Below are 26,997 nucleotides of genomic sequence, written 5' to 3' on the forward strand. Positions count from 1 at the left end.
CGTATACCATAACTTATTCAGCTATTCTCCACCACTGAGTTATCCAGTTCCTGGCCATTACCAAAAAAGCTGCTATATTTTTGCATTTGTCGGTCCCTTTCCCTTCTTTAAATTCTCTTTGGGCTATAAGCCCAGTGGTACCACTGATGGATCAAAGGGTATGCACAGTTTGATAACTTTTGGGGCATAGTTCCAAATTGCTTTCTAGAATGGTTGGATTCTTTCACAACTCCACCAACAATGTATCAGTGTCCCTGTTTTCCCACATCCCCTCCAACATTCATCATTATCTTTTCCTGTCATCTTGGCCAATCTGACAGGTGTGTAGTGGTATCTCAGAGTTCTTAGACAGTTATTGTGACTGGATAACTGCTGTTTGTATAATTTGGACATGTTACAAGTTTTCTCATCACCCCCCCAAAAAGTGATGACCTCTATGGTCATTCCCAGCTTTGAAATCTATAAGGAGCAGGGCCACCACTTAGTTTGACACTAACTTGGGCAACTAATAACTTTTGAGGATGTCAGTTTTCTCATCTATAAAATGGGACACTTGGGCAGAGATGCGTTGGTAAACATTTAAGGACCAGCTTTCCAAGATATAGATATATATGTATGTATACATACATACATAGGTGTGTATGTATGTATTCTGGACACAAAGCAAAGTTTAATTAAGTCTAGACAATCAATAAAACATGAAGACTAACCCTGATCTTTATCATTTGTCTTTATTGAACATTTAGTGGAGCTGTGTATAAATTGATTTCCTCCTGATCTGTTCACTTCACTCTGCATGAGTTTATACAAGTCTTCCCAGGTTTCTCTGGAGCTATTCTCTTCATCATTTCTATCATGTTTATATACCACATTGAGTTTTGCTATTACTCAATTGATAGGTACATAAATCCCAGTGTTATTAGGTTATGCTTCTTATATGGAGTTGTGAAAGCCTTTTGTGTTCAGATTTATGTGTAGTTTATATATTTCAATAACAATACTATATGATGATCAATTCTGATGGGCGTGGCCCTCTTCAACAATGAGATGAACCAAATCAGTTCCAATAGAGCAGTAATGAACTGAACCAGCTACACCAGCAAAAGAACTCTGGGAGATGACTATGAACCACTACAGAGAATTCCCAATCCCTCTATTTTTGTCTGCCTGTATTTTTGATTCCTTCACAGGCTAATTTTACACTGTTTCAAAGTCCAATTCTTTTTTGTACAGCAAAACAACTGTTTGGACATGTATACACATAGTGTAATTAATTTATACTTTAACTTATTTAACATGTATTGGTCAACCTGCCATCTGGGTGGGGGGGAAGGAGGGGAAAAATTGGAACAAAAAGTTTTGTGATTCTCAATGCTGAAAAATTACCCAGGCATATATCTGATAAATAAAAACCTGATTTAAATTGTACATTGAGTATCTTTCTACTCCACACTTTAGGGAGGTCTTACATATGAACCAAACTGAAAGTGATTTCTGCCTCCCTACCCCCCCAGGTGCCAAGGACCAGGATGGGGGTACATAATTCCTCTCTTTAAAGGCCAGAATCCCTTAGGCTGTGAGTTCAGAGCACAGCAGAAGCGGGTGCAGCATTCCCGCCCCCTGGACTCAGCATCATTTATTATTGTTAGGCTATGAAATGTAGGTCGTAGCAAACAGGCAGAACAAAAAAAGTTTAACACGTGACATACTTTATGACAAAAAGCATTGACTGAGTTCAAATCCAGCCTCTAACTTCTGTGATGGTGAACAAGTGACTTAAACATTTGAGGCGAGTTTCTTCCTTTGTAATATGAGATGGTTGTACCAGATAATTTCTAGTATCCTTTTCAAGACTTTTTTTTTTTTGAGGAGATAACAATTTGGCACTTTCTATCATGAATTTAACATTTCAAAACGTAAGAACAAGAAAGAATATATTTAAAATGATGAATTTCTATGTATTTTTAAAGGATAAGTTATATTTCACAAAAAATGTTCTCTGTTTATATCCCCTAATAATCTTTTTGCCTTCTCTTGTACATCTAAAAATGCTTATTTTTTTCCTTTCTATTATTGGCTCTCTTTCCTTAGATGCCCCCTAGTGGCATATTCTTCCTCTTAAAAATGATAACTACAGAGCCATTACTGGTTCTGGGTTCATCCTGGGCAGGCCAGAACAGAGCCTAGCATGGAGACCCATGGCATAATGTGGGGGAGAGGAGATACATGCAAGGACCCATCAAGGCCCACCCTGCTGTGGTCCACTAAAACTCCTTAAGTGGAATAAACGTGGGCAAACAGAAATAACTTTGGTTTTGCCCATTTAAGACTTGGGAGAGAATCCCCATGGCTAGCTAGATTTGACAGATTCCATTTCTTCCAGAGATCTTTGCATTAAAAACTTGACTGCGTAGACACATTTCTCTCTCTTAAGCTACCGGACATTTATTAAAACTGGGACCCTTCCATGCAAGATAGAAGATACTTTTCTATTTACACTTCCGAAGATTCCTTTTGCCCTCTGTCCTGTGTGTGTGGGGGGATGCCCATATATTGGTATGGTATCAGTGGTATTTAGTCCTAACATAGAGGAAGAGTAGCTTCATTGAGTCATTCTGAATATTCCAAAGTTATCCAATATTCACGCAGCCATGAGAAATAGCATGGCCCTGTGGGTTTCTAGGAACTCTTCCCAGAAATCCTAGAGGGGTGTCCATGCTAATAATAATAATATATATAATATCATAATATTATATAATGCTATAATAATTGATACTATATATAATGCATGGTTTTTACGCAGCCTCTAGAAAACTTATGCTGTTCACTGTGACTAGGCCCTCTAGAAATCAGAATGCTACTTTTGCAGTTAGGGCAGCACATGGACAGAGTGCAAGGCCTGGACTCAAAACTACTCCTCTTTCCAAGTTCAAATCTGCTCCCAGACACTCGGTAGCTGTGTGACCCCGTTTGCCTCAGTTTACTCACCAGTAAAATGAACTGGAGAAAAAAAATGGCAACTACTCCAATATCTTTGCCAAGAAAATCCCAAATGAATTATTGGGACATGGCTGAAATGATTGAACAATAACAAAAATTCCATGATGAGAACCACCTGTTTTTTGGGGGGATCACCACTCCCACTACCAATATGGAGACGTTCCCCCAATCTACAGCTTGCAGCCTAGTCTCAGACATGGAGAAACTAAGCCAGGATGTGTTCCTAACTCCAAAGCCAGCTCCATTTGCTACAAACCTTCCTATTTAAGTCATAAAGATATTATTTAGGTGAAATACTGTCCCTTGAGACAGCTAGGTGCTGCCATAGTACACAGGGGGTTGGGGCTGGAGTTTGGGAAACTCAGTTCAAATTTGACCTCAGACATTTATTAACTGTGTGACTCTAGGCAAGTCAGTGTTGGCCATGGTTCCCTTATCTGTAAAATGAGCTGGAGCGGGAAATGGCAAATCACTCCTGGATTTTTGCTAAGAAAACCCCAAAAGGGTGGCCAAGAGTCAGCCAGGATTGAGCAGCAACACTGTTCCTTTTGTTGCTGGTAGCAAGCAGAGAGACTCGAGGGAGCAAGAGTCTGAAATATACTTCAGGAGTCTGTAATCCACTGATAGGGGTATATCCCTCAAAAATAATCATTTGTGCTCATCCATGCTATTCTTGCCCATGTCTACCATGCCGGGATGTCCTGCTTCTCTTGCACAATTCCTTGGTCAGCTTTGCGGTCCAGCCCATTCATGTCCAAGCTGCATTTATCCACTGCCCTTTGGGTGACTCTCAACTTGGATTCATCAGGAACAATGACATTCCCACTTTGAAACATACCATAATCATATTTATAATAATGTTTTTTAAGTTTCTTTTTTTTTACACAACTTTTTTCTCCAAATGGTCAAAAGAGTAAGCTCTTTATAAATCAGTCGGCAAGCTGGTCTATCTCTTTTTTCACAATCAACAAGTCTGATTTGGTTTCTCATGCTTTGTACTGAGGACAGATATGCTTTTAATCTCAAAAATCCAATAAAGTTTCTTTAGAAAAAATCCAGCTGAGTGATCTGACCAGTTCCCCCTCCTCAATAAGTGTCTATAATATTATGTTTCACATATTTAAAAACAGAATTGTCTCTCAGATTATAGTTTCAGCATTAATACACATGAGGGAAAGAATCAGAAAGGGATGTAAAATGATCATTTAAAAAAGGAAGCCTTTAGGCCCACTCCAAGTTATGAAAAAAGAATTAAGAGTAAGAAAAGGTCAGAACAGCTCCACGGCCAGTTAACATGTCAGTAAGATGAAAATCTACTGTGAAAATAGATTTTTGTGTGTTTCTCTATCCCCTGGGTCACAAAATAAGTTTTAAGGATGTGGTTTGGTCTTGAACTTAAGAAAACTTTTTGTCCTGATCCTTAAGGATTATGACCCCTGGAAGAGTTCCCCTCCAGCAGGGAAGCTGTTGCTATTGTGCCCTCCTTGGGGAAGGATTATGAGCAGTTCACCCTCCACTCCAGTGATAAATATGAAGCAGCTTGCAATCTTTAAGAGGGGAAATCCAACATATAAGATTCCCTTCAGTCATCTGCCCAAGAAAACAAGAAAAGTCAGAGATCAACAGTCTCCATAAAACAGCTGATGTTGATGCATTCTGAGATCTAAAATGTTTCACATGCAATCTCATTTAATCATAGGAATATAGGGGTATCTAGGCCAAGTCAATTAACCTCTGTTACCTCAGCTGTTGGGTTGTGTAGATCAGATGAGAAAACAATTATAAAATGTTTAGAATCCTGTGGGGCACATAACAGGTGCTACATAAATATTAATTACTATTGCATATGCTATCTTTAACTCATAGGATCATAGGAGCAGCTAGGTAATGCAGTGGAGTCTGGAGGACCTGAGCACAGTCTTAGCACATAGTGATCAAGGCTACGGGCAGGATCCCTGGTGAGGAAAGAGCAGTTAGGTTTCTGGAGACATGCTCACCAGTGAAGAATAGCTATGAAAACAGAGTCAAATGTACCCTGCCCCAGCAGGAAGCTTATACACCTACTGGCAGACGGGGTTTTCTGGGGAGCAAGCACCCTCGTCATTAAAGGGAACTTCTAAGGCCTTATGTGATAAGTGGGCGTTCGAGAGGGGGACAAAAAGAATGGCTAAACTCTGATGTACCTCCACAAATGAAGGCAAATATACAATTCCCCTTATCCTCAATGCTGATTGCTTGTAACACAATCTTAATACAAAATTTTCACATTAAATCATCTAATCCAAATTGACTCCAAGTTCCATGTTAGTATATGAACCAGTCAGCCTGACAAGATCCTTTATTCACTTTTCCAGGACCTGCTTTTAAGTGTGATTACATTTTGAATAAACTCAACATGGGGAAGGAACAAAACTCTGATCAAACACAAAAGCTGATGGCCATTCTGCCAAAATTAAAGAGTACATCATACCTTTCTGTTAATAAGCTAAACATGAAAATATTTTGCATGACTTCACACATATAATCAGTATCAAATCACTTGCCTTGGAGAATTTGGAACCCAAAAAACTTTAAAAATGATTATTAAAATTCTTTCATACATAATTGGGAAATAATTAACAATATCTAAATACATTAATAAATATTTAAATATATCAAATATAATATGCAAGTTATTCTTTTTTTTTTGGCTGAGGCAACTGGGGTTAAATGACTTGCCCTGGGTCATACAGCCAGCTAGAGTTAAGTGTCTGAAACCAAATTTGAACTCATGTTTTCCTGACTTCAGGGCTGGTGCTCTATCCACTTCGCCATCTAGCTGCCCTGAGTTATTCTTTTTCTAACTATATTTCAAATCTACTGTATTTCATAAGGAGGTTTAACTGGGCAGTATCTGTTATGTCAAAGCAAAGTATTTCATTCCATTTAAATTTTTTAAAATGTTTCCATAGTTGAGAATTTGGATTTAAAATTGGAGAATTGGTATTTACAATCGGTTTGATGAGAGAGCTAATAATATTCCTGGGTTTTATTTTATTTTAATTAAAACTGGTAAATATTTATAAAACACTTGACACAGAACAGGTTCTGGACAGACAAATGTTAATTAACCAATCCTCAAAGAACTTACATTCTAATGGGGGAGAGAGCAGGTACACAAGTGTATACAATATAGGAAATAAATACAGATAGCTTTAGAAAGAAGGGCACTAGCAACTAGGGGACAGGGCGGGGACAATGATAGGGAAATAATTCATGTAGAAGGTTGTACCTGGGTAGAATTTTGAAGGAAACTAGAGATTCTAAGAGGCAAATGTAATGGGAAAGACATGGAGGGAAGCAGGTGCAAAGACCAATCAAAACACAGCAAATGTTCTTTCCTACAAAAGTATTTAATAAAAATATCTCCACAGTGATTAGATATTACAAACTTTAAAAGCAAAATTGTTTATACAGTAATAATATACTTATACAAAATACATTGCTGAAATGTTCAGCACATGAATAACCCAACCAGCAACACTTAGGGACAGCATACCGAAACAGTTGCAGACCATCTTTTGGATTTAAAAAATTGGATTTTTTATGATTCAAGGATGGAACTAAAGGAAAAATATTAATATTAAGCAATCCCAAAAGCTTGTGACAGTTTGTATCTATAAATGAACAAAACTGGGTGAATGGTGATGTATTTGGAACCATTGACAAATTCCAGTCCAGGCAACACATAGATCCTAAAATCCCAGAAGCCTCTTTGCTTCCTCGCTCTGGGCCAGGAGGGTTTCACTGGCATACTTTTGCAGGAGTTCCATCTTCTTTCTTCGTACAAGAGCTTCCTCAATCTAAATACACAAATAATAAAGAATCTCAATCTTGAGCACCTTAAGCCTGTTCTACATAAGAAACTATTGCTAAAAGTTATGTCTACAAAAAAACCCAAAAATGAAGTGCAAAGTGGAAATCTATATCAATGGTCAAACTCCCATTTATCATCCTTTTGCCTCAACCTTCTCGTCTGCAAAATGAGGACCTGAGGGCCATCTAGGTGGCTCAGTGGGTAGAGCACCAGCACTGAAGTCAGGAGGACCTGAGTTCAAATCTGACCTCATACATTTAACACTTTCTAGCTGTGTGACCTTGGGCAAAACACTTACCCCCAATTGCCTCAGCAAAAACACAAACAAAAAACAAAGAGGAACTGGAAGATCAGTAAAGTCTTTTCCATCTCTGAAATTCTTCGATAAGAGCTAACTCTTATGTAACAATTTAAGGTGTGCAAAGTGCTTTAAAAATATCATCTTATTTGATCCTCACAACCTCCCTGGAGGCAGGTGCTGTTATCACCATTTTATTTTATTTTAATTTTTTGCTTTTTGCTGAGCCTATTGGGGTTAAGTGACTTGCCCTGGGTCACACATTTAGGAATGTTAAGTGTCTGAGAACAGATTTGAACTTGGTCCTCCTGACTTCAGACTGGTGGCCCTATTCACTACACCACCTAGCTACCCCTATTATCACCATTTTTGAGGAGGTCAAAAGCTACAAAGTATCTGACCTGCACCCAAAGCTTATTTTGCTACCTAACAAGATCACCCACCAAATCAAGCTGCTTGTCAGCACCATCATTCAAAATAAAACATGTTCTGAAACAAGTTATTTTGTAAGGAATCATCCAATGGACACCAAAGCAAGAAAGAAAGGCCATTGGGAGGAAAGTATATAGAAATGCTATCATTACTTTTAGAAAGTAACTGCTGATAAAGGGGGAGAAGTTGGGCCTCTGGAGCACTAGGGAAAGGAAAACAAAGGCTGATCTGTGTGCACTTGGGGTGATAAACTTGGCTCAAGGGATTTGGTGACAATGTTTTTAAAGAAAACTCTTCCTTCTGAGGCCATGTTCTAAGCCCTACCAACCTGAGCAGGACTGTTCCTTACCTCTTGCTGGGAAGGCACTGGGACGTGAGCAATAAATTTCTGCTGCCCTTCTTCTCCTTCTTTCTCCTTGGCACTCTCCTCATCAGACTAGAAAATGGAAAAGGGACTTCTTACCACTCCAAAAAATTTGTTTCAAATCTGTTAACTCCCACACAACTACTTCAAAGTTACACACAGTACTGATTAACTCCAATTATCATCCCATCTTACAAGTATGAAACCGGCCAGAAAATTGACATCTCTGTTTTTCAAATACTGAGCCTAGAACTCAAGAAGCCTGAGCTTGCTCGCAGTCAGGATCCCTATCTCTTGATTCGGTCTGCTGTCTAGCAAGGGAACTATATTTCAGTTTTTCTGGGCCTTCTGCTGCTTCCCACTTTCCTCATATCAAATCAGCCAGTAGGAAAAGGAATAAATGAGTTTGAGTCAGAGCAGAGATTGGTTTTTTCTGGCACTTACTGAATAGTCTACTGATTCCTACCATTGTTCAATTTAGGTCTCTTTACCTTCAGTTTCTAACATATTGTATCCATCCTGCCTATTACAAGTATAATATTACCAAAAGGCTTTATATGATCTCACTGCCCAGTGTTTGGAGAGTTTACTATTACTATGGGCTGGGCTTCAGTTTCCCATCTATAAAATGAGAGAGATGGCCTGATTTCCAAAGTTTTCCAATTTAAAATTCTGACTCACATCAACATCTTTGGTGATGGGCTGAGCTTGATTTAATGAAAAGGCTTCATGTTTGTATAGGTTCCAAATGTTTTCATGCAAAGGAAAAAAATGTATAGTTCTTCTACAACCAACGATAGTGACCCCAAGGGGACCAAATATTAACTGAAAGTGACCAGCTGCTCCCCTAGCCATGATTACCTCATCATCATTTACGGCATAGATATTGATTTCTTCCTCCTCCTCTTCTTTGTCACCTCGTGCAAGCCGTGCCTCTCTCTCAGCTTTCCACTTTTCTACTGCTTCTGCTATGACTGATTTGACACAGGAAGAACAAGTGTTATTCATTCCCCCTTCCAATCAAAATTTATTCAAAATCAAAAGAATGCCCTTCTCCAGTTGTGCTACTGAGTGGAGGGAAAGAAAAGTGTATGAATGACTTCCTGAGCTGATGCCGACTTTTGTTCTGAACTTCTACAAAAACATCACAAAGCAATTCCATTCAAGATGCTCTATCTAGTTCAATGATTCATTCAGTAACTATTAACTTGCTTATGGGGAAACAGTCATGAACAAGTGTATAAGAAGGCACCTATCACTAAGTGAACTGGCATTTTTTTCATGACCACTACTTACCTATGATGCATGCATTACTACAGACCTTGAATATTTGCTGAATGAATGCAGACCTCTGTTTCTGTGACAATTCAAATGTTTATGTTCCTAAGATAAACATTTTAAGATATGCTTAAGTTCACCTTTTTCTTGATTTGCCCTTTTATATAACCAACTGACATATAAACAGGTCTGGAAGCTATGCAATTGATTGCCTTTTTGTACTCTCAAAATAATCAGGTGTAGAACGAAAAAAGGGGCAGTCACCACAAAGCTCAATTTCCTCTTCCCTTATCTCATTATAGGATCAAATTTTTTAGAGCAATAAAGGAAGATCATCCAGCTTTTTCATTTTACATTTTATAGATGGCCAAAATGAAGCCTAGAGATATTTGGTGGTTTGTTCAAGATTGAATATGGGATGCAAACCTAGACCCCTTTGATTCCTAATCCAAGGCTGCCAAATGCATTTGGCAAAAATTACCAAATGTACTGAAGAGGTAGGTTCCAATAGGCACAAAAAAAGGAGATCTAAGCACTAGTGGGTCACCCCAGGTATCAGGGAACAGAAAAAGTAGCCTGGGTGCCAGAAAGGGAGAAGTATTTGAAACAAGTAGTGGACATGGGGAAGAGATACAGCTCTGAAGGACCCAAGCACACTGATTATTTTAGTGGCCAAGCCTCGCTCCATAAACCCATGATGAGCCATGCTCCCCACCTTTTTACGCAGAGGCAAAAGAAGCCTGGCCAACAAGAAACCATTCCGCCCTCACCCTGACCCTCACATGCCATGTGGCAGTTAGAGCCCCTGTCTGTCCTTGGTCTCTTCCTTAGATCTCCTCCAGTTCTAGTCTGCATGAGTCTGTGATTTAAGATTTGCTTAAAAACAATCAGGATGAACAAAGATCACTGTCAAGGGATCAACAATCATAATTTATGTTTAGTCTTGTAACAAGTGCTAGGTGGGTAAAGCAGTAAGCAGAACAAGCTGGGGAAGGACCCCCCCTCCCCATAGCCAGAACATCCAGGTGTTAACATCAAATGTAAAATGGGGAAGGGGGCTAAAAAAAAGCGATAGAGACACAAGAATAACAAACAAATGACATTCAAATAAAGAACCAATTTCAAGAAAAGATGCAAGCACAGGAAGGAATAGGTCAACACACAAAGAAATTTGCCAAAAACTCATGAGTAACTTGTTACATGAGGAAATCAGTGAAGTAACTGAACTGAGGGCAAAGCCACCATAAGAAACATGAGCAGGGAGCACAGCTGAAAGTGGAATCCTGACCTAAGGTGGCAGTTCAGATAAGCAGTGACCATTCAATGGAGATTTTCACTACAGCTTCTTAAGAATCTCCAATCCTAAATGTATTTTAAGCTTACCAACCACTTTGTTGGATGTAACTACTACAAACCCCCAGAGCTCTGGCTGATCAGTGTGGGGGGAAATTCTCTAAAAAGATGATGGGCTCAAATTCCCTTCATTCTCACCTTCTATGAAAGGTTTCACCTGTATGTCAGGGAATCAGACTTGAGCCAGTTAAGACCTAGAGTCAGTCAACTATCCCTGATGGAAGCGGTGTGATTGAGCAAAGTATCTAATTTTTCTCTGAATGTCACTTCCTTCATTTAAAGAATGAGGATGATAGCTTACAGGACTTGTATTTTTTTTAAATAATATATCTAAATTTAAATAATACAAATACTTAAATAACACAAAAATTTAGATAATAAAATACTTTTTTAAATAGTATTTTATTTTTCCAAATACATGCAAAGATAGTTTTCAACATTCACCTTTGCAAAACCTTGTCTTCCAAATTTTTCTTTCCTCCTCCCATCCCAAAATAGCAAGCAATCTGATATAAATTAAGCATGAGCAATTCTTCTAAATATATTTCCATATTCATATGCTGTGCAAAAAAAAAAAAAAAAATCAGATCAAAAGGGTAAAAAACAGGAAAAAGGATAAAACCCAAGCAAATTTCCATCACAAGTCTATTGGAATTATCTTGAATCACCTTTCTGCTGAAGAGAGCCAAGGATTTGTAGTAAAAACCAGATTAAATGAAGTAATATCTATGAAGTGCTTAGCAGAAAACCTGGCATATAGTAGGTACTTAATAAATGCTTATTCCAAAAGAAATGATGAAGTCTGAATGCAAATTGAAGCCTACTTTTACAACTTTATTTTTATGTCTTTCGATCTGTATTTTCTTTGGCAATCCAACCACATATGTAATCTATATAAAATTGCTTGCCTTCTCAAGGAGAAGAGGAGAGAAAGAAAAAGGGATAGAATATGAAACTCAAAATCTAACAAAAAAAGACTTATTAAAATGATTGTTTACACATAATTCTAAATATCTGTTTGTGCAATTGAGGGGAAAAAAATGTTTATTTCCTTTCCCTGACATGTTTTACAAATTTTAAAAAACTATTATCACTATCAGTTATTAATATTATAGTCAGCTATTATTAGAATTATAATCACTGGAGGCATCCATGGACTAATATGATTTTTTTTTTTTTTTGAAGCTGGGGTTAAGTGACTTGCCCAGGGTCACACAGCTAGGAACTGTTAAGTGTCTGAGACCAGACTAATATGATTTTAATAATCAATTCTAAAGTGTCATATAAATGGCAGTAAATATTAATATTTTTACAAGAAAATTTTTTTGAAAATTTTGTTACAAATAAATATTTTACAACATGTTTCCATTTAAAATAGAAACTCAGAGGCTATTTAACTGGGGAAGGGAAAAGCACAATAAGTTGTGGTGTATGAGTGTGATGGAACATTACATTATCATGTTATAAAAATGGTGAGAGGGATGGTTTCAGAAAAATTTGGGAAGACCTATATAAACTGATGCAAAGCTGAATCAGATGCAAAGCAGAAAGTAGAGATTCTGATCAAGACAATGATCCAAGACAATTCCAAAGAATCCATGATGAAAACTATCCATCTGCAGAAAACTAATCAGCACTGAATGTAGATTAAAACAGACTTTTTTCATTTATTTTACTTTTCTTATTTTGGGTGATTTAATTTTACAACTTAGCTATATGGAAATGTATTTCATATATCTTCACCTGTATATCTGACACCATACTGCTTACCTTCTCAATGGTTGGGGAGGAGGCTGGAGTGAGAAAATGGAACTCAAAATTTGTTAAAAATATTAATGTTAAAATAAAGCATTAAAAAAAGGAATAGAAAGAAGGATGCTGTTCAAATGCTATCTATATATTTACCTTTCTTTTCATGCTCTTGCTCTAAAGGTTCCAAAATGCCATCATCTTCATCTCGGTAACCATAGTATTCAGCATCAATAGCCTTCATGAGCTCAGCTCGGGTCTTCCTGGGAGGAGGAAGGGCTAAAAGAACCAATAGCCACGAAGTCACCTTGTTATGTACAAATAAAACTTTTAACTGGTAAGAAATATCAATATTTTGTTAATCCTAAATTTCTAGAATGTAATGTTACATAAACTTCATCTTACAGTCTCTGCCTTTTTAATTGATCCTTACATAAATTCAGATACATTTGGATGGATGCTACCTATTACAATTCGAGAAATAGCAGGCACTTAATCCATGCCTAACTGATTTTGTATTTCTGTTTAATCAAAGAAGATAAACGTAGAATGTGGTAGAAATCTCAAAATATGATGACATGATGGTATACTTAGAGAACCCCAAAGACTCTGCTAAAAAGCTACTAGAAATAATTCAAAATTTCAGCAAAGTGGCAGGATACAAAATAAATCCACATAAATCCTCGGCATTTTTATATATCACTAACAAAATGCAACAGCAAGAGATACAAAGAGAAATTCCATTCCAAACAAATGTTGAGAGTATAAAATATTTGGGAATCCATCTACCAAAGAAAAGTCAGGAATTATATGAAAAAAATTACAAAACACTTGCCACAAAAATAAAATCAGATTTAAATAATTGGAAAGACATTCAGTGCTCTTGGATAGGCCGAGCGAATATAATAAAGATGACAATACTCCCCAAACTAATCTATTTATTTAGTGCTATACCAATCAGACTCCCAAGAAACTATTTTAATGACCTAGAAAAAATAACAACAAAATTCATATGGAAGAATAAAAGGTCAAGAATTGCAAGGGAACTAATGAAAAAAAACTCAGAGGAAGGTGGTCTAAGTGTACCTGATCTAAAGCTATATTATATAGCAGCAGTCACCAAAACCATTTGGTATTGGCTAAGAAATAGACCGGTAGATCAGTGGAACAGATTAGATACAAAGGACAAAAAAGGGTACATCTATAGCAATCTAATCTTTGACAAACCCAAAGATTCCAACATTAGGGATAAAAATTCATTATTCGGAAAAAACTGTTGGGAAAACTGGAAATTAGTATGGCAGAAATTAGATATGGATCCACACTTAACACCATATACCAAGATAAGATCAAAATGGGTCCATGATTTAGGCATAAAGAGGGAGATAATAAATAGATTAGAGGAACAGAGGATAATCTACCTCTCAGACTTGTGGAGGAGGAAGGAATTTATGACCAGAGGAGAACTAGAGATCATTATTGATCACAAAATAGAAGATTTTGATTACATCAAACTAAAAAGTTTCTGTACAAATAATACTAATGCAAACAAGATTAGAAGGGAAGTAACAAATTGGGAAAATATTTTTAAAAACAAAGGTTCTGACAAAGGTCTCATTTCCAAAATATATAGAGAACTGACCCTAATTTATAAGAAACCGAACCATTCTCCAATTGATAAATGGTCAAAGGATATGAACAGACAATTCTCAGAGGAAGAAATTGAAACTATATCCACTCACATGAAAGAGTGTTCCAAATCACTACTGATCAGAGAAATGCAAATTAAGACCACTCTGAGATACCACTACACACCTGTCAGATTGGCTAAGATGACAGGAACAAATAATGACAAATGTTGGAGGGGATGTGGGGAAATTGGGACACTAATACATTGCTGGTGGAGTTGTGAAAGAATCCAGCCATTCTGGAGAGCAATCTGGAATTATGCCCAAAAAGTTATCAAACTGTGCATACCCTTTGACCCAGCAGTACTACTACTGGGATTATATCCCAAAGAAATACTAAAGAGCGGAAAGAGACATATATGTGCCAAAATGTTTGTGGCAGCTCTTTTTGTTGTAGCTAGAAACTGGAGGATGAATGGATGTCCATCAGTTGGAGAATGGTTGGGTAAATTGTGGTATATGAAGGTTATGGAATATTATTGCTCGGTAAGAAATGACCAGCAGGAGGAATATAGAGAGGCCTGGAGAGACTTAAATCAACTGATGCTGAGTGAAATGAGCAGAACCAGAAGATCACTGTACACTTCAACAACGATACTGTATGAGGATGTATTCTGATAGAAGTGGAAATCTTCAACATAAAGAAGATCCAACTCACTTCCAGTGGATCAATGATGGACAGAGGTAGCTGCACCCAGAGAAGAAACACTGGGAGGGGAATGAAAATTGTTAGCACTAATATCTGTCTGCCCAGGTTGCATGTACCTTCGGAATCTAATGTTTATTGTGCAACAAGAAAGTGATATTCGCACACATGTATTGTACCTAGACTATATTGTAACACATGTAAAATGTATGGTATTGCCTGTCGTCGGGGGGAGGGAATAGAGGGAGGGGGGGTAAATTGGAAAAATGAATACAAGGGATAATATTATAAAATATATATATATATATATATAATAAAAAAAAAAAAAAATGGTAAATTAAAAAAAAAAAAAAAAAAAAAAAAAAAAAAGAAACCGAACCATTCTCCAATTGATAAATGGTCAAAGGATATGAACAGACAATTCTCAGAGGAAGAAATTGAAACTATATCCACTCACATGAAAGAGTGTTCCAAATCACTACTGATCAGAGAAATGCAAATTAAGACCACTCTGAGATACCACTACACACCTGTCAGATTGGCTAAGATGACAGGAACAAATAATGACAAATGTTGGAGGGGATGTGGGGAAATTGGGACACTAATACATTGCTGGTGGAGTTGTGAAAGAATCCAGCCATTCTGGAGAGCAATCTGGAATTATGCCCAAAAAGTTATCAAACTGTGCATACCCTTTGACCCAGCAGTACTACTACTGGGATTATATCCCAAAGAAATACTAAAGAGCGGAAAGAGACATATATGTGCCAAAATGTTTGTGGCAGCTCTTTTTGTTGTAGCTAGAAACTGGAAGATGAATGGATGTCCATCAGTTGGAGAATGGTTGGGTAAATTGTGGTATATGAAAGTTATGGAATATTATTGCTCGGTAAGAAATGACCAGCAGGAGGAATACAGAGAGGCCTGGAGAGACTTAAATCAACTGATGCTGAGTGAAATGAGCAGAACCAGAAGATCACTGTATACTTCAACAACAATACTGTATGAGGATGTATTCTGATGGAAGTGGAAATCTTCAACATAAAGAAGATCCAACTCACTTCCAGATGATCAATGATGGACAGAGGTAGATACACCCAGAGAAGAAACACTGGGAGGGGAATGTAAATTGTTAGCACTACAATCTGTCTGCCCAGGTTGCATGTACCTTCGGATTCTAATGTTTATTGTGCAACAAGAAAATGATATTCACACACATGTATTGTACTTAGACTATATTGTAACACATGTAAAATGTATGGTATTGCCTGTCGTCGGGGGGAGGGAATAGAGGGAGGGGGGGTAATTTGGAAAAATGAATACAAGGGATAATATTATAAAATATATATATATATATAATAAAAAAAAAAAAAGAAATCTCAAAATATGACAAGTCCTTTAATCTTTCTGGTATGAAGTTTTCTTGTGTGATACATGAAAATTTGAGTCAGATAATATTTAAGTTCCTTTCCAAATTTTAATCCTATGATTCCATATTACTATATAGTACTCAAGTATTTACCAACAAACTAAGATTCACCACCACATTTTTCCTGACGTACCTGGCTTCTACAACAGCTTAATAAACATGCCAGCCCTCAAGTGTTCCTCTACTACTTAAGAACTGCAAAGAAGAAAAGCCATGTTATCCCAAAAAAGTTCCCCAAAGCCATGCCAGTGAAGTGTATATTCAGACCACTTTACTTCCCCCCTTTCCCCCCTTCCCCCTGCCAAGGATGGGGTTAAGTGACTTGCCCAGGGTCACACAGCTAGGAAGTGTTAAGTGCCTGAGACTAGATTTGAACTCGGGTTCTCCTGAATTCAAGGCTGGTGCTCTATCCACTGCACCACCTAGCTGCCCCCTATTCAGACCACTTTAACAAAGCTAAAAAGACAAATCTCAATCTCTTTCTCTCTCTCCCCTCTCTCTTTCCTTCCTTCTCTATCTTCAATATTTTTTAAAATCAGAATTCATTAGTTCTTTATTAGGTTATTGATAGCATTTTACTTTGTGAGTTCTTATGTTGGATCATTGTGTTGCTGAGAAGAGCTGAGTCAATCACATTTGGTCATCACACAATGTTGCTGATACTCTGTACAGTGTTTTCCAGATTCTGCCCATTTCATTTTGCATGAGTTTGTATAAGACTTTTCTTTTTTTTTCAATTAAAGCTTTTTATTTACAAAGCATATGCATGGGTAATTTTTCCAACATTGACCCTTGCAAAACTTCAATACTCTTTCACAAAAAAAAATTCAAACATATAAAAGAGAAATTTAGGAAATGAGTAAGCACATGATTTATAAAATTATAGCATTTTAAAGTCAGAATGGATTATGAGGTGAAAGACTTTGACTCCATTATTTTTCAGATGAAGAAACTGGGTACTCAGAGAGATGGAGTGACATCCTCAAAGTCACAGGTGAATGAGCCAAGTCTTAGGGCCTTTAAGCTTAAGCAAGACCCCAGGTCTGCCTCCCAAGTTCTTCCCATTACATCAGACTGCCTTTTCAATTCATATGAAAAGAACAACTCTCTGTATTAAGACTTACATATGCTTTTTTCCCTTTGTTTTGTTTTTAAAATCACATTATTGTGCAAACTGAAGTACAAAATAAAGGAGTTAGATACATAATATGCTGAGAAGTTAAAAGAAGCTCAGACACTATCCTAAGTCCTATACTCAAACTAAAGAATCCTAAATATCCAAACTCGAGTTATCAATGAAATTGTACAAAGTATGTATGAAGCTACTTACGTTCTTTTTCAAAAAGCTCTCTGACACCCGGTAGATCTTTAGCTGCTCCAAAATATTTGTAACCTCGATTTCCTGGAACCTCTTTTCCTTCATGGTCTAACATTTTAGGGCCAACTTTCTTATATTAAAAGAAAAAAGAAAAAGAAAGAAAAAAAAGGTCTTATTTTAAAAAGTTCTTCTCAAAGAAGGTTCTTTTGTCTTAATATTGATGAAGTTTTCAGAGAGATCATAACAGATAAACTTATATGCTGACATGGCAAGGTAACAGGACATTCACCAAAATTCATAAACTGCAAGTTTGGGGTCAAAAACCGTTTCTATTTTTGTCTTCGTAACTTAAGTACCCAACATGAAACCTGTCACATCAAAAGTGATTAAGACATGTTAAGGTACCAGGCCGCTAAAAACAGTTGTGTGATAATATTTATATACTACTATTTAAAACTATTTACAGGGCCAGAGCAAATTTTTTTCTACCTACTCTCACTCTTTCCTTTTTTTTTTTGGATGAAGCAGAGTCACACAGTAATAAATGCCAAATATTTGAATTCAGGTTCTCCTGATTCCAGAGCTAGTGCTCTAACCATGAAAAATCTAGCTAACTCTGTACCTACTCAAGATAATGAATAGCTGATTTTTCAAAAAACTCCATTTATTCAAGAAGTGAAAAATTGTGAAATGGTAAAATACTATTTATTCCTTTTATCCCTATAAATTACCCTGGAACAAAATAACTACAGATGAGGTTGTAGGAAGAGAAAGCTGAAAAGACATCATAAGCCATTTGAGAAGGAAATCCTAGGGAAACATGGAGAGTGATGCAAGTTTAAACTGAAGAGGGAAAGTGAAAAAAATTTTATAGGAGTCCAATATCTAGGCCAAAGTCAAAGACAAATTAAAGAACTACAAAAGGATAAAGGAGGATAAAATATTACATAGTGAAGCTTGTGTATAAGGAGAAGCTAGTTGATAAAGGACAGGCCACGTACATCAGAAATGGTAAGCATTAGAATTACAAAACTAAGTGACAAAGTGCCCTGGTGAGGGAGCAAATCGGTTGCAAACAGTTTTGCCTTTAAAAAATAATAATGGGCTGTAAAAACTTCTAAGCAGGCATTCAGATATAAGATATAAGCACAAGAGGTAATTTTAAGAATTGAAGCTGAAGATCTTAACATGCAAAATCTGCAGCATTTCCACTTTTGTCCAGCTGTGTGACCCTTTGGGATTGTGAGTGTGGCCTCATCTACATCCCAGAAAAAGTAAAGGGTTAAGAAAAATGCTCTTCTACCTCTAGACTGCTAGGCAGGGTAAGGATTTCTAAAGGAAACAGAATCAATGCCTTAATGGAGAAAAAAAGAGTTCTGAGGTGAAATCTGATCAAAGACAAGATAGGGAATGAGAGGACAGTTTTCATAAAGAGGAAAGAGCTGGATATTCCAGAGAGAAAACTAGCAGCTTGTCCTTTTAAGAATGCTACAACAAAGCCAGCACTACCAGGTGAGACAGCATCCACTGGGAACAAGAAAAAGACAAGAGTAGTAGTAATTTGTGATAATCCCCTATTCAAAGGGGTTTTTGTCCAGCAGCTAACAACAATAAAAGTTTGTTATATTTCTGGGACATGTATCCAAGACATACTAATGAGACTTCCCAGATTTATCAAAACAGATGACAACTATTGAATCCTGGTGATTGACATTGGTACAAAGGACCTTGAATTCAGAAGGAACTTTAAAAGTATTAAGTTTTGAAAAAGAAACCAAAGGACATAGATTGTTTTTTTCCTGAATTTTACCTACTGAAAGCAAGGTATATAGAAGAAAAAAAAAATTAAGTTGGAATGTGAATAGACGTGGCTTAGTTGGCATTATCCAAAAATCAGATATAGTGTTATCACTGCTATAAGACAGAACTGACAAATCCGTGGTAATGCTAGTGAGAATGTATTTGCTAAGTGTTTTACAATCTAATCAAAGGAGCTTTAATTTAAAAGTATGGTGGAGGGAGAACATCATCTTTGTAAAGTACCCAAGTTAGACATTATAAGGACTAACTAAAAAGGAATAACACCTAAGATTCAACAAAGTCATGGGAGACAAATTACAAGAAGTCAGTAATAAAAGCCCATAGCCTCCTAAGTATATACTCAAATTTTCAAAGCTTAGACAACAAATAAGATGAACTTGAGGACCCAATACAAAGTGGGCATATTTGATACTTTAAGTATAAATGAGACTTGGTGGAGAAGAAGGGGAAGAATTGAAATCCATGACTGGTCTATGGCTTTGGATGGGTAAAAAATTAACAGGGAACTGGTGCTTAAGATCAGTTAAGGGATAGTTATAAGAGAATGCCCAACTGCCTTTGATGAATTCAAATAATCCATGCTTTCTGATCCTCAAACCTGGGGGCTGATTTATGATTGCTAAATGATCATGGAAAACAGAAGTATCATTAAAGCTGGAGATTTCTTATAAATGAAAAAAGAATATTATTCTGCAAAGAACATTCTATAAACTCAATGAATTTGATTTTGATTCCTGAGAAAATTCTACAATGGACCACTGAAGGCCTAGTTGGTAAATATTTATCTACAAAGGGAGGCTGTGATTACAAAGAGAGAGGAAAGGTTTATCAAAAACAGGTCAGATCAGACTAACCTCATTTCCTTTTTTTGACAGGATTACTACTAAGCCAGAAGATGAAGAGAATCCCATGGATATAAATTTACCTACAATTTACCATAATTTTTGATACCAAATAATATTCTCATGGAGAAGAAGATAGAGAGAAAGGCAAAAGATTTATTAGAAATAAAGAGAAAAACTCTGAGATATCACTACATACCTCTCAGATTCCTAAGACAGGAAAAGATAATGAAGAACGTTGAAGGGGATGTGGGAAAACTAGGACACTGATTGGTGGAAATCTATAGTGGAATACCCCAAGATCTATGCTTGGTCTTGTGCCAAAGATTCAGACAAAGTAATAGATGATTTGTTTGCCAAATTTGCAGACGACACAAAGCTAGCCAATACTGAATGGCAGTGAGCACCCAAAATCTTGAGAAATTTTAACACTGGATTGAATCGAGTAAGATAAAATTCAAGAGGGACAAATATAAAGTTACTTGGATACAAAAAAAAAAAAAATAATAAGAAGAAACAGGAGGCATGGATAGTCAGCAGATACTATGAAAAAGATCTGGGGAGTTTAATGGACTGCAAACTCAACAAATCAGTAATTTCATACAGCTGATTTATCCTTTATAAGGCATTATAAGAAGTATGACTTTCAGCAACAAGGAGGTGATAGACTCACTACTTAATGAGGTCTCATCTTAAATACCATGTATAGTTATGGGTTCCATAGTTTAAAGAGGACACTGACAAGTTAGAAATGTAACGAGGAGGACAATCAGAGTCCTTGAGTTTGTCATATAAGGATTGGCAGAAGGAACTAGATATTGACTACTCTGTTGTAGTTATTATGTGCATTGTTTTCCTGACATTGCTTGCTTTTACTTCAACACTTTAAAGCAACAATACTGATTCATTCACCCAACATGTCTACAGCTGCTTCCTTTAGATCGATGAACTCAGGTCCAAATTTAAGTCCTCTTGGCCCTTTGGGAGAGGGTCTAGACCCTCAAAACACTGAGCTTGGTAAATATCTTGATGAAACATGGAAGTCCATTATTTTTTAATGAACTGAATGAATTTCAAGTTTTGAATGGAGACTTTTAAGAAAATATTACATTGAAAGGGGAGTATATGCGACAATTTAAAAAGTTATTCTTTTCACCCTTTTAGTGAATTTCTTTATCCAAGAAATGCTTTTTCAACAAATTTCATTAAAGTTTCATTTAACTTACTCCGTAATCAGGACCTCCCAGCTCCTTTATCCGAACCTCCCAGTGTCCTTTCTCTCTTAGCAGTTTATTAATTTCATCATTCAGATCTCGAATTCTGAATTCGCCTAAACCAGCTGAAAATGAAAACATTAAGAATTTTAGTTCTATTTTAATTTTTTTATAAAAAGTTTCCCCCATTTAGGTCTTATTGAGAAGGAAAGAATACCTCTTATCTCAAACAATCTCAAGAACTTTTCCAACGGCAGCTGGGTGGCGCAGTGGATAGAGCACCAGCCTTGAATTCAGGAGGACCCGAGTTCAAATCTGATCTCAGACACTTAACACTTCCTAGTTGTGTGACCCTGGACAAGTCACTTAACCCCAGCCTGGGGGGGAGGGGGGAGGGAGGGGGGAGGGAGGAGGGGGGGGAAAACCTTTTCCTAATGTTGTCTCATCTTTAGTTCTATGAATTATCAGAATTAAGTCACTACAGTGACTAGGGAATCTCCCAAAGAAAGAAATGTGTATAAAGCACACTGCTGCTCCCTTGACAAGTAGGGAAAGGTGATTCATTTTCAAGAAACCTTACAGAGAATTAATATCTATGCTGTCCCTAAAGTTAGAGCCATTAGCAGATCAGTTCTATGGAAGATCCTATTACATTATAATGTCCTCTCTACCATAATGCAACTTCCTGAAATTTCACCATAAAAAATGTATGGCTTTCTGTTCTTTTCTAACATTTTGGTACAGCAAAGGAGGGTAACACACTGAATCACCCTTGGTGGGACTGATCCAGTTTCTAGCAGTAAGTACATGAATAAAGGAGAGGCTCTTACTTTGCTGTGATCCTAGTTATTAAGACACTATGAGCTGGAGTTGCAAGAAACATTTAGCAAGCAATGAAAAGACAACAGTCATTCCTCCACGAGCAAACATCTCCTCTGCTAACAAAATTCAATTAGGAGGAAATTTGTACATTGATTTGAAAAGGTTAATAAAACTACCTTCTCTAATACTTAAGAAACATGAAAACACAACGTTATATCATTAATTCCATTAAACAGGTTAAATAGGAAACACCTAAACCTACAAGATGAGAAACATTCTAGTAATCAAGTGATTCTATTTTTCAAAACAATCAATAAGTTCATATAAGACACAAGGATATTCTGTTGGCAATTTGGCAATATTGGGTATCTCCTATAATACAAAATGAATTTGATTCAAACTGAGTTTGCTTTTCTTTGTGACGCCAGCATTTACCCCACGCTCCACATAAAGATTGTTGAATGCTTACTGACTGATCCTCCTCTCTGAACCAAAGAAGATACATATTCCTCAGCTGAATTGTTCCCACTATCTTTTCTCATAACCTCTACTCTGGATTTGTTCACCTATTTATTTAAATCCCAGTGTTTCCACAACCTGAGCCCAATTGTGAGGAATGGTGAATAAAACCCATTAACTTATACTTAAAGAGTCACATCTTATCCCTCCCTATAATGCAAGCTCTCTGAAGGTAGGCACTATTTTGTTTTTCATCTTTGCTGAATTAAGAATAAAATCTTGCTTACCATTTTGAATTTGTGCCACTTTTTTTGAAATCTCCCCAATAATCTGCAACAAACAAAATATTTTTGCATAGTTTTGAATCTTTCTGGAAAAAATGTGTTGATTTTTAAAAAATGATTATTCAAGAAGCCAAAAATAACTTAGACGATGACAAACAGTTCTGGATACTACTAGGAAAGATAACTTTATATGGATAACAGAAGACTTTATAAAAAAAAAAAAAAAAAAAAAAAAAAAAGCTTTTGCTAAATGTATCTTTAAGTTTTCATAAAGATTGAGGAAATTAATTAAATAACTTTCCCTCAAATTGGAAAATGCAGGCTTTCCTTCAAATTGTGACAATTTTTGGATCACTTTTTGCAATGGCTAAATTATGATTTTTTTAAAAAACACTACCTAGAATGGAAAAATCAAGAATAATGAAATATAAATAATACTTTCAGGACTTCATTGGTATGGATATGCATCCTTTCAGTAAGACATATTTCTATCTCTCAGTGCCTTAGTCTAGCAGATGATTTTCATGACTTACTACGATCTATAGATTAGATTAGATAGATAGACAGACAGACAAGTAAATAAATAAACCATCCAGCTGGTAAGTCAGCCTTCTACTGATGAGTTTCCTTTAAATTCATTTGGGTTAGTTAATGAACAACAGATAGAGTTTGCTACTGGGCCAATGTGCAGTGCTTCCAGGTTATGAGGACCAGTCAAAATGTGTGTTCCAGAAGACACAACCTTTTAGAACTCAGGATCACTTCAACATTATAGGACAACATTGGAGTAAGTAGAGGAAAATAGTGAAAAGAACAGCATGTAAGACCACAAAGCTGAATAAAACCAAAAGTTTCTCATCAACTTTTCTAGGTCTTGGTTTCCTCATCTGTAAAATAAGGGGCACTTTCCTTTTCCCATAGGTAATGAAACTTATGAGGGGTGGCAATATCATATGCCACTAAAATGATATCATTGAGATACTACATTGGTTTTACTAGCACATACCATGACCTCCACATTCTTTTTTGGTAGAACTACTAACTGCTGAAATACATGACAAATATTCTTCTATACCAAACATACCTGTCGTCGCCATTTCTCAGCTTTAGGTAGCTCATTACATTCAGAGGCAAGAAAAGGTCTTCGTTCCTGAATGAAAGGAAAATATGGATGTTGATGTTGCATTTTTTTTCCTAAACTGACATGATCTTATACATTATTGTATAATATACAATACATTATTGTATATATACAATAGTGTATGAGGATGTATTCTGATGGAAGTGGAAATTTTTGACAAAGAGAAGATCTAATTCAGTTCCAATTGATCAATGATGGACAGAATCAGCTACACCCAGAGAAGGAACACTGGGAAATGAGTGTAAACTGTTTGCATTTTTTCTTACCAGGTTATTTTTACCTTCTGAATTCAATTCTTCTTGTGCAATAAGAGAACTGTACGATTCTGCACCCATATATTGTATTAGGATATACTATGACATATTTAACATGTATAAGACTGCCTGCCATCTTAAGGGAGGGGGTGGAAGGAAGGGAAAAGTCAGAACAAAAGTGAGTGCAAGGGATAATGTCGTAAAAAATTACCCATGCATGTGTTCTGTCAATAAAAAGTTATAATAAAAAAAACCCTCACATGATCTAAATAATTGGCTACAGTTGTGGGAGCCTCCACCTTTGATAACCCCAAATCTACTTCTGAATTAAAGCAAAAGTTCTCTGTCCTCAACTTGCCTTACTGACTTTATTTCAGATACATCTGCCTTAGGTACGTTGGCTTATGTTTCTGAGCCTTTTCTCTTTCCTTTACCCAATGTCCCACTAGCCATCACTGAAGGAAGGAGGGATGTCTGGGGATTTCTTTTAAAATATATTTTGGTTGAAGCCACCATGGGTGCATCAGAGACAGAATGGATCTCATTTTTTATGTCACAGATGGTATCAGTAACTGGAATTCAAATACGAGGACTCATAGGATCTTCAAATATTATGAATATACTAGAGACCACATGGAATTCTGGGGCAGTGAATGTCTAACATGTACCAAGAGCGAAGACACACAGAAATCTATCTGTAAGACATTCGAATTCAATAAATAAAAATAACGGAAACCAACCTTAACTTTCCCTTCTTCAAGTTGAGCTTGGCGAAATCTCGCTAAGGCCGTCCTAAAATTGGAAGAGGAAATTCCGTGAGCTGACTTCCAAAGATTTCCCTTTAAGCTAACCAAGTGTGAGTCAAATGGATAACCTAACTAATTTTTGGACAACCATCTGTAGTGATACTAGTATCTTTATTTTAAGGGTCACAAGCTACACAACTAAGAGTTACTATAAGGAACAGGCGAACTACGTAGCCGTTGCTGGTTTATATCTTTCTATTTTTAATAATACGAATAACCTTGAATAACTTCATCTTGAATAGATCCCCACGCTTTCATTCTCTCTAAATGCTTTCTGCTGAAAATGAAAGGCACCACTCCTCCCGATGGGTTCTGCTGGCTGTGTACCAAGCATTAAATGGTGATGCAAAGGAAATGCTGGTGAATTTGGGAGTGATGGGAGATTTTTCTAAAGTGTGCTTCCATGGCTAGCTTATCTGTTTATAAAGACATTGATTCTCAAAGCTCTCATAATTTAAAGTCTCAGAAGGATATTTCAACTTAGAAAAAAGTTGGTACTTACATGGCCTTTTCTGCATTTCGAGCCTATGGAAAGAAGAAAAATTGTCCATATTTATTTAGTACATTGCTTAGTTGAGGGCAGCTTCACATACTACGAGGGTGCACAAATACAAACAGAAACAGGGCCCCTTAAACTCGTGAATCAAAACGGTAAGGGAACAAATTCAGGGATGCCTCCTGGACCATCCGGACTGACCGCGGCATGGAACAATGATAAAAAGGAATCCTTTGATAACCAGAATCATTATAAAAGAGAAATAGGAGCATCGGATCCAAATAGTTTGTCACTTAACACCGTACTCTATTCCTCAAACAGAAGTTTTGCAAAGGGTAATCAAAGCACCACAGACAATGAACGTATAGAACTGCCCCGGTCCTGACAGCAGTGGAGTGGTCAAGCTTCAAGGTGCATAAAAAAAGGATGGTGGAAACTCTTATTTTAGGCAGAGGTTTGCAAACTTTCCTTGCACTAAGCCTTTAGTTAGACAGTATCAGTGTTACGGTCAATTCCATTTTACAGGTGAGCTGGGGCCAACCCAAGGCTCCGGACTATGGTCACCTCGCCCTCCGCCCAACGAGACACAATTTCACCGGCGCGGACGGGACCCGTCCGTGCCCTTTCCTCACACCTTGCCGACAATGCGGATGCCGTCGGACAGAATGCGGAGGCCGGCTCGGACCCGAGCTTGGAGAGCTGCTTTCTTCCACCTCCATGACTAACGCTGCTACCGATATTCAGCAGGTGCTGTGTAAGTGCTGAGGGACCGCTGCCTCGGTCAGTCAGTCAGTCAATCGGCATTTATTAAGCGCCTCCTTGGGCCAGGGACAGAAGGAATGCGGGACTTCAGGGAGCTTACAAGCTAGAGCTTTTCTGACGGGGACCTTCCTCACCCACTGCCTGGCTTCAAATTCTCCGGGGCCCCTCACTCACCATGGTGCCGGCGCTTGTCCCGGGGCCGCCTCGGCCCCCAGCAGTTCGACTCCGCCGGAAGTTGAGGCTCCTCCAAACCCCCGCCTCCCACCTGAGCCAAGTTAAGACAGCTATGCCCAGCTACCGGTTGACCCGGAAAAAATGAGAGGAAGAATAGGAAGTGAAAGGAGAATCAAAGTTAGGAGGGAAGATTGGACCTGAACGCCTGCGCACTGGGAGCACCCGGCGAACGAGGCCCACCACGCTTGCGCAATTCATCTGCTTTGGAGAAGAGTAGTGAAACAGAGCGTGGCTTCCGGCCTTCTTTTGCGCCTGCGCAGTAAGACGTTAGTCTTTGGGGGAGCCTGCCCCTTACGCAGCCTGGCACGTGACGTCAGAGAGGACTTGGCGGCGAGGGTTGAAGCTAGGTAAGCATCCCTTACCTCTTCTCCGATCCCCAGCCTCCTTTGTCTTTTATCCCACGGATAGAATCTCACCTTGGCCAATTAGACCAATTAGTCTATTTCGTTTA

General features: G+C 37.4%; 1 protein-coding gene across 1 annotated transcript; it reads right to left on the bottom strand.

Moving 5' to 3' along the window:
• Positions 1-6,373: 6,373 nt before the first annotated feature.
• Positions 6,374-26,641, bottom strand: ISY1 (ISY1 splicing factor homolog). Its single transcript, XM_074283706.1, has 11 exons — positions 26,487-26,641; positions 25,557-25,579; positions 24,989-25,040; positions 23,938-24,003; positions 22,857-22,899; positions 21,301-21,413; positions 17,424-17,541; positions 12,487-12,609; positions 8,812-8,924; positions 7,936-8,022; positions 6,374-6,842 (listed from the first exon to the last, which is right to left on the bottom strand). Exons 1-11 carry the CDS (start codon positions 26,487-26,489, stop codon positions 6,735-6,737), a joined length of 849 nt encoding a protein of 282 aa, XP_074139807.1. The 5' UTR covers positions 26,490-26,641; the 3' UTR covers positions 6,374-6,734.
• Between the last annotated feature and the right edge of the window lie 356 nt (positions 26,642-26,997).

The sequence above is a fragment of the Sminthopsis crassicaudata genome, chromosome 1 (genome assembly GCF_048593235.1).
Source record: "Sminthopsis crassicaudata isolate SCR6 chromosome 1, ASM4859323v1, whole genome shotgun sequence".
Taxonomy (NCBI): domain Eukaryota; kingdom Metazoa; phylum Chordata; class Mammalia; order Dasyuromorphia; family Dasyuridae; genus Sminthopsis; species Sminthopsis crassicaudata.